An 8,484-nucleotide genomic window follows, 5' to 3' on the forward strand; every position below is an offset into this window, starting at 1 on the left:
GCGTGGGAGCTGAGCAGATGTGCCTGCGGCCCTGGGAAGACACCCCGGGCGCGGCAGGTGGTGGGTGCCCACACTTGCAGCTTCAGTTCCTTTTTCTGCTGGATGCTACCCCAGCTGTTTTTATGTGGGACGGTCACTTTAACCCCCGCCTTGCTTGCTCTCTCCCAAACAGGAAGCAGTGAAGATGGAGAAAAAGACTAGGTGGATGCGGACGCACTCGCAGGTTCCCGGCTGCTTCCCCGCGGCGGCGGGCCGTGCTGCCCACCACACAGCCATCCCCGCGACATCTGCTGAGGCGGGACAGGGAGAAGGACTCGGGAGGCGGAGAGGGAGCCAGCCCGGGCCCGAGCCTGGTGCCCACGCAGGAAGCCTGTCTGGGGAGCCGGGGTCCTGTCCTGCGTGGTTTGCTGCCCTGGCAGCTGCGCGCCTGCAGCCACTCTCACCACTGAAGACACTCGGGCTCTGGTCTCCCTTGGGGAGGGCTGGCACTGCCCGGGTGTGTGGGGAACTGCGGGCTCCGGCTGTTTCTGGTTTCCGCGCGGGGTCCTCTGTGTCCACACCCGTGCATCCATCTGCGCACGGGCCCAGAGGGCGCGTGGTGGGACTTGGCACCGTGAGCCCTATTTATTCTTGGTAAGAAATCACTGACTGCTTCTGTAATCGCACTGTGGTAAATGTTCTCAGAGTCCCTGATACTGTACAGAACCTTAAGTTATTCAAGGAAAATAAGGCCGTCAAGCTGGTGCTTCCCACTGGCTTGATTTTTGGTTGTTTTATAGTTTATTTGCTCTGCATGGTACTTGTAAAGCTTAAACACTTGGAGGGTGTGCAGTCCTTGGAGTTGCTGGGGTTGTACAGATGGTCCTCTTTCGAAACGATAACTGAGTCCGAACGTTAGTGCTTCGTGTCCTCATAGGAACATTTCTGAGTCCGATCGGCTGGGGCCCCATCTATTCACGACGCCGCGGTTTCCCTGTAGCGGAGGAGGCTTCTCTGAGGAGCGGAGAGCCGTGCAGCCTCTGTGCGCTTCCCCACCCCGGACTTTTAAACCCTTTTGGTAAACATCAACAGGCAGTCCGCCCCAGAACTGAGTGCTGGTTAGACTGTGCGGGCCCCCTGGCCCTTCCCCCAGAGCTGCCGCCCTTCACTGGACACCTGCTGTGGCCTCCGTGTCCTTGAACTCCTCCCGCAGGGAGGCGGGATGCGGAGGGAGGAGCTGCTCCCCCAGGGCTCTGGACACAGAGGGTTTGATTCTGTTGGTTAGAGCTCAGCCTCTGGTGTTGAGCTCTTAATAACCCCAGAGCTGAATTCCCCTCCAAACCCCTCTGAGGCATGTCACGTCCAGGTGCGGCTGGTGTCTGCCGCGCAGGAGATGCCCTACACGCCATCCCGCAACTGAGGAAGGAGGGACGAGGGACAGCGGCGGGGCCTCCGCAGCCAGCACGTCCTCCTGGTGGGAAGCGGGGCAGCCCTGCCTGGCCGTTCACCCAGACGCCGCCCCCGGACGCCCTGCACTGACCCTCCGTCTGCATTCAGCCCCAAGTCCGCCCCTTCCTGGAAAAGGACGAGTGGTGCAGTGCGACCTCATGTGTTGGTGGCCTCGTTCTGCAGCCGAGTCCTGCTCCACCATCGGGGCGTTCCCAGGGCTGGAGCAGCGCTGCGCTGAGGGGGGCTCGGCGGGTCCGTGCTGAGCCAGGTCTGTAGGTCCCACAGGCTGCCCTTCCCCAGGTGTTCTCGGTGCTGATGTGCTTTCCCACCTCCAGCCGAGCCCTAGGCTGACTGCGGGCCCAGGGGGCACGGGATGTAAGTCCCAGGAACTCTGTCCCAGGGCGAGATGCAAGTGTGGACGCTGGCTAGTTTCCTTAGTAAATAAATGCTGATCCTTATTACCAATTCTGGTTCACCCCACTAACTTTCTATACTAGCAATAATGTTCCAGAGCAAGACTGCGGATGCAGAAGAGCCCTTTACCCCCCACTTGCTGTGAGCATGGAGCACGGCGGGGGGAGGGCGCGGGTGCGGCCAGGGGCGCTACTGGGAACCGGACCCTGTGGTGTGCACTTTGAAAAGTTAACAGGGCATTAGGAGGTGATTTTGCCAAAGTTGCCAAACTCTGAGTTTCTTACTTATGGAGACTTCCTGAGCTTTCTGAATTTTTACATCTAACTACCAGCTTGGTTTAGCGAGAAATAAGACCATTATACTAGTTTTTTCAAAGTATAGGTTTAAGGAGTTCACTTAATGACTAAAACCAAGCCAATCCATAGAACATATAGTCTTCTTACACAGTCAGCCCAGGCTAAATCTGATATTTTTGGGTTGACCATTTTTCACTATGATTAAGGAGATTTTAACAACATAATTCCCATTTTAATTTAAGTCTGTGTCGCTCTCATAATGAATTGCCAAAAAGGCATTTTGTACATTGAGTTGGGGGGAGGGGTTGGAATAGATCTTACTGTGGGGTTGCATGGTGGGGAATATTTTATATTTATAATGAACACGTGCGTGGACATGTTCTTTTGAAATCTCAAGCAATACGCAGGAAATAAATCATGTACACTAAACTTTAAACTTTCCAGCCCATTTTTGAAATGTCAGCGTGTGCTTTGTTTCATTTTTTTTTTTAACTCGGTTGTATACCAGTAGTGGGTTTTCAAGCAGTACTTGCTCTTGTAAGTTATGCAGTGAATAAATCAGTGATTCTCTAGGGAATACGGGTGAGGTTTCAAATACCTGGCTCACAACATTTCCTGGCCTCCCTTGGAATTGATCAGGTTTCAATTCAATTAGTCCTACTTTGGTGGAGTTTAATCCCATGTACAAATAATCTAACCTTCACTTCCTTCCTAGCTAGATGTTAACTTGTGTTATCAATGACTGTTGTAAGTCAAAAAGAATGTAGAAAAAGTGCTCCCAAATCCTTCGGAAACATGGACTGTGGTCTGGGAAGAAGCCATTCATCTTAGGGGTGAAGAAGCTCAGCAACGCTGAATTGAAAACTCATTCTATTTTTAAACGTACAGGCAGTGGTTTCTATAGAAATGGGTTTATCTAAGACAAGTCTTTGTCTTGCTGCCATGAACACTTTAAAAGCCTCTCTTAGTATTCTGTTCACAGGGTGCGTGTAGGGTTAATGACTTGACTTGCCGCGTGTTTGCCCTGAGGGGCCAGGTGTGGGATGCAGCTCCTGGCTGAACCTGACTCCGCTGGTCATCTGAAAATTCCAGAAGTGAGGCGGGTCAGGGGCTGCAAGACATGAGCCTTCTGAGAAGTAGCCTTAGAGTAAGAATGCTGTAGTTCTTCAGACCTGAATCTCAAACACAATCTTCCTAGGTTGTGACGGGGTTGGCTCAAGTTTTGACTATTAAAAAGGAAGTTCTCTTTAATGTATAAATAAATCCTTAAAGATGTGTTGACAGTATTGAGCTACCACCAGCCGTTATTTGAATGGCTGGACCTGTCTAGTAGGTCTCAGTGGGCCTGCGTATCCACCGTTCAGTTCCGTCCACAGGGGAGGACCCAGGGGCAGTCACACCTGTGCGGTTTCCCTGTTGGACTTTAACACAATTGTAAGAGTTATCATATTCGCGGCAGTGTAACAGTTAAGGAACTTTCAGTTTAAATGGTGTACATTTTTAAATTGTAAGATTTTTACTGTATATTGATGCATAGTGTGATTCAATAAATTGCTTGTAATTTAAAAACTATTTAATATTCAAAATAAATATAGTTATATATTTATAAACTCTGTTGCTGTGTTTATTCTATAATTCTAACACGGAAGACCCTGGGTAGGTAGCTGCACGGCCCTGGTCTCCAGATGCCCTTTTCCGAGACAGACCTAAATCCCCCGGCTCCCCAGCTCCCCGGCTCCCCGGAGAACAGACGGTGGTGACCGGGAAACTGACGTCCACGTGCATTTGTGCTGCCTTAATGTGTGTCTGTAATCCGCAGCCAGCATCCAATGAGCTCCAAACCAAGAGGCTTATCAGCTCAAAACCAGCCTTTCTGTGCCCTGCGTGGCCCTCATCCCCATCGCCGGTCCTCGCTCTCCGGGCCCCAGCTGCCAAGAGCACCTAGCAGGCTCTTAACCAAGACTGACCACACCGGGCCCCAACTCAGGTTATAAGAACCCCCATGTGACCCTCAGGGAGTAGACGGAGACCTGTGATCCCCCTTCAGAGATGCCCAAGACCGGCAGCGAGGGACAGCGCTGACCCTGATCCTGCGGGGGGTGGGGCACAGGCTCCTGCGCCTCCGTCCACGGTCTCACGGCGCTCCGGGCGCAGGACCCGAGCCCAATGCTTTCAAGGCGCCTGTGAACGCGGAAAAGGCCGGTGCGAGTCAGTCAAGCACGTGGGTGGCAGAGCCCGGCTTGAGCCCCAGCTGCCGGCCTGTCCCCCCTGGAGACCTAAGACCGATGACCATTTACTTCCCGGCGACTTGCACGCAGGCGGCGCCCAGGTGCCCCGCGGGGCAGGGCCCCTCCCCTGGCACCAGGACCGGGCCGGCGGGGTGGGGGTGGGGGTGTCGCACAGCCCCCGGGCGCTGCCGGGTTCGCCGGAACTGGGGCTGCTGCTCTTTGAGGACGTGGCCGCTTCCCGTGTAGGAAACGCATTATTCAGCACGGCTTCTCCGCGATTCTCCGGCCTGGCTCCGTGTTCTGAGCCTGAACCCCAAGGTCAGGTGCGGCCGCCAGTGCCGTCCCGGCTTCCTCTCCGCGCCGGTGGGCTCGCCGGGAGGCCTCAGTCTCCCCAGCCGCGGCCAGAGCTCCGCGGCGGGGGTGGGGGCGCGCCCCGGGCTGGGTCCCCAGGTGCGCGCCCCGCCCCGCCTCCGCGGACACCGGCCCCGCCCCGGCCCCGCCCCGCGGGCTCATTTACATGGGGCCGCGGCCCCGCCTGGGGCGGCTAAAGCGACGTGTCCTTGTCCCCCGTGGACAGCCCTGGTGCGTGCGATCGCTGATCCCCAGGTAACGGGGTAGGGGTCGGCGGTGGGGGAGCCGCGGGGAGAGGACCCGGGGTCAGGACCAGGTGGGGTCTGGAGAGGAGCCTGGGTGGGAGGTCTGGGCGCAGAGCCCTGACTGGGACCCGCCGCGGCTTAGCCTGGGGGCTGCTGCAGGCGCTGGCCACTGTCGACCTCTGCTGACCCAGGTCCACAGCAGCTGGCCCCCGTGCCGTCCCTGCGTGTGACATGGCCGGGCCGGGCCGGGCCGTCCATGCGGTGGCCGGAATCGGTGCCCGTCGGTCGGGGCACACGGGAGGCAGTGCTGTCTCAGGCAGAGGGGCGCCCTGAGCTGGGAGGGGGTGACAACCCTGGGTGGCCTGACCCCTAAACCCAGGAGCCACTTGGGGGCAGTGAGAAGCAGCAGCCAGAGAAAAGTCCGGGGCTCAGGACGCCTCACTCAGGGGGAGAGGGGGCCACCAGGTCAGGGTACGGTTTGAGGGGTCACCATGAGATCAAAGAGGAACATGGGAGTGTGTGGGGCCAGCTGGGGGCTCCGTGTGTCAATGGGAAGCAGCCCGGGGTCACTGTGCACCAAGCGGTCAGCTGCCACTGGGCAGCGAGGAGGCTGCTGCGGGTAGCTGCCCTGAGTGTCCACTGGCTGTTCTGAGTGTCCACCGGCCCACCGCGTGACCACGGGGTGGCCTGTGTTCTGGATTTCAGCTTCAAGGGCCCCCCTCAGAGCCACCACCCCCTGGGACAACCAGTCTGGAGCCATGAAGACCAAGAACCGGCCCCCCAGGCGCCGGGTGCCTCCGCAGAACACAGAGGCCACCCCAGGGGAGCAGACCCCCGACAGGCCCCAGCCGGGCTCCGGGGCCCCGCTGGCCAAGGGTCTGCGGAGCAGGACCGCGCGGGCGCAGGGGGTGCGGGCGGAGGGCGGGCGCCGGCGGCCGGGGCTCTCGGGCCAGGCTGGCCGGCGGGAGAGCAGCGTCCAGCGGCGGCTGGAGAGCAACGAGCGCGAGCGGCAGCGCATGCACACGCTGAACAACGCCTTCCAGGCGCTGCGCGAGGTCATCCCGCACGTGCGCGCCGACAAGAAGCTCTCCAAGATCGAGACCCTCACGCTGGCCAAGAACTACATCAAGTCGCTGACGGCCACCATCCTGACCATGTCCAGCGGCCGCCTTCCGGGCCTGGAGGGACCTGGCCCGAAGCTCTACCAACACTACCAGCAGCAGCAGCAGCAGCAGCAGGCGGCGGGGGGCACCCTGGGTGCTCCGGAGGCCCAGCCCGAGGGCCACCTGCACAAGTACTCCACACAGATCCACAGCTTCCGCGAGGGCTCCTAGCACGGCCCTGGGCCCACCAAGAGCCCCAGGCTGGTGGTGACATCCCCACGCGGACATGGCCCCAGCGGCTTCATCTTCCCTGAACACTCCGCTGCCTTTCTGGATGGAGCCGTGGGTCCCCGGACCTGTTTTTCAATTGACTAGACGGGAGCTGAGAGGCCTTTGCAGGTAGATTCTCTTCACGGCTGGCTCCCTCCTGAAGCAAGGGAGGGCCCAGGGGAAGGTGTCCTGGGTAAGTTTCCCCAGTCCTCCTGAAGCCCAGGCCCAGGAAGGGACGGCCTCCAACCTGCACCAGAGCCTCCTCATTCAGGGTAAACTGAGGCACAAGGCAAGTAAAGATCAGGGCCACTTGGGGAGTGTGGCTGAGCCAAGATGGCTGAAGCGAGTTCAGCATCTGTTAGACAGGATCCCTCATCAGACGACCTCAAATGAACTCGAAAGGGACCTTCAGAGGTCCCAGAGGCTGATCTCTTCCTGCCTCCTCTTGCAGAGGGGCTGAGCGGGTCAGAGGGTCTGTGGCCTGGTGCTGAGGGGGCTGGGGCAGGATGGGAGAGAGGCCACGAGGCTCTGCTCCGCTGAGGCTGGGCCTCTCAGCCCTGGCCCTCTGGGGAGGGTGTATCCCCAGGCCTCCCTCGGGTCCCACCCAGGTTTGCTGCTCGTTGTCATAGTTGTGGCTGACTGTGGTCTGATAGGACTTTAGGGTGTTGGGTCCTGGTTGGGGTGAGGGGCCCCCTTGGGAGAGCCTGGGGTGCCAGGAGCCCCCTCCCCCACCCGAGGCTGCTCTGCAAAGACAGGACTGGCATCTTGGCAGGTCTCCGCAGCCTTGGGCCAAGCTTCCTTCTGTGTTCCTGCCCCGCTGGCTTCAGCAGGCTTGGCGACTTTGTCCTCCTGCCCACAGCCAACACGGGGAGGGGGCAGGGCCCTTGGCAGCCTCAGGCCGGAACCACAGTGACAGGGGCTGGGGTGAGGGTAGTTGGCCTGGCATGTGGGGCCCAGTCCCTGTTCCCGATCTCTGCCAGCCCTCCTGGGCATTGTAGATGGGGGAGTGCTGGGCCGGGAGTGGGGCTGTACAGCCCAGGGCTTGTTCCTGATGCGTGTCCTCACTGTCTCAGCCCCGGAGGTCCAGGCCCAGCCGTTTAATGCAGCCCTGGGCTGTGTGTCAGCCTGGCATCAAGGAGAGGGTGGCACTCCTCGGAACAGCCGTGGCCACTCACCCGGTCAGACACTGGCTGGGCCTCCCTAGGCCCCGGTGCAGGCCCCTCTGGAAGGTGGCCCTGGAGGCCTGGTTGGCCTCGGCCCCACCGTCCCAGCCAGCCTTCAGCATCTGTCAGGTGAGGGCCCAGGTGCGCCCGACTGCCCTCAGGTGTGGCTACTTGGGAAGGTGCGTGGTGTCAGGACAACCCACCAATGGGACCTGAGGTTGAGAGCAACTCCGAGCTTGGGACACATGGGGTCCACGCGACCCCTGCTGAGGATGGCCTGCTGGCTGAACAAACAGGTGAGGCCCGCAAACCTGGTGGCTCTTGTCCTGGCTGAGCCAAGGCCAGAGCAGGCCTCAGTCCGCCCCTGAACTTGCCGAGGGAACCGACCAACGGAGCTGGAAGCACAGGGAGGACGCCCAGCAGTGCCCTCTTCTCCCAGGCCCCTCGGCCCTCTGTCCACCCGCGGGAGAGCGTGCTGGGCGCGGGAGGGCCTGCGCCACCGCCTCGAAGGACAGCCGTGGGGGCTCTTGCTCTCGGTCCCAGACGTGCACCTGCACCTCCTCTGTCCTGACCCGGGCCCACATGTCCAGTCCTCCTTCACCAGAGGCCGGCGGGCACTTGCATGCCCTGTGGCCACATCACGGATTTTTAAAGGCCTCAGTTCTGCTTTGGGGTGTTAAATACGGGGGCGCGAGGGAACAGGTCTGGTGAGAGGCCTGCTGCTGAGTCTGCTCCCTCGACCCTCATTGTGGGCCCGAAGCCCAGCTGGACTCACCTGTCCTTCGAGGAGTCCCGGCGCCTGGCCCCGACCTGGGCCGTGGACCTGCCTGCAGAACAGACAGCTCCCGAGGCAAAAGCCATGGAGCGGAACAACCAGAACTTGCACCTCTCTGTCTGGGAAAACCCCTGGACTGAACAGCCCAGGCTGTAATTGCGGTGAAAATGTTCCTTAAATGACCCAAAATTGGCTTTTATTTTCCCTAATG

The 8,484-nt window shown here is 59.6% G+C and overlaps 2 protein-coding genes across 3 annotated transcripts in view; both read left to right on the top strand.

Annotated features, from left to right (window-relative positions):
• The window catches only part of LMTK2 (lemur tyrosine kinase 2), a 68,655-nt gene extending 64,913 nt beyond the window's left edge, over positions 1-3,742 (top strand). For both annotated transcript variants that reach the window (XM_080676368.1, XM_080676369.1), the window contains exon 14: positions 173-3,742. In XM_080676368.1, coding sequence (XP_080532494.1) covers positions 173-201 — 29 coding nt within the window. In that variant the 3' untranslated portion in view covers positions 202-3,742. The remainder of the gene's footprint in view (positions 1-172) is intronic.
• Positions 3,743-4,907: 1,165 nt separating this feature from the next.
• Positions 4,908-6,373, top strand: BHLHA15 (basic helix-loop-helix family member a15). The gene is made up of 2 exons (XM_080676080.1): positions 4,908-4,972; positions 5,668-6,373. The coding sequence occupies exon 2, from the start codon at positions 5,721-5,723 to the stop codon at positions 6,294-6,296; it is 576 nt and encodes a 191-aa protein (XP_080532206.1). The 5' UTR covers positions 4,908-4,972; positions 5,668-5,720; the 3' UTR covers positions 6,297-6,373.
• The last annotated feature ends 2,111 nt before the right edge of the window (positions 6,374-8,484 follow it).

Source organism: Plecotus auritus (genome assembly GCF_963455305.1).
Source record: "Plecotus auritus genome assembly, chromosome: 6".
NCBI classification, from domain to species: Eukaryota; Metazoa; Chordata; class Mammalia; order Chiroptera; family Vespertilionidae; genus Plecotus; species Plecotus auritus.

Bases quoted from the DNA above. Each gene is read 5' to 3' on its own strand.
- BHLHA15 (XM_080676080.1), top strand. From the start codon at position 5,721: ATGAAGACCAAGAACCGGCCCCCCAGGCGCCGGGTGCCTCCGCAGAAC.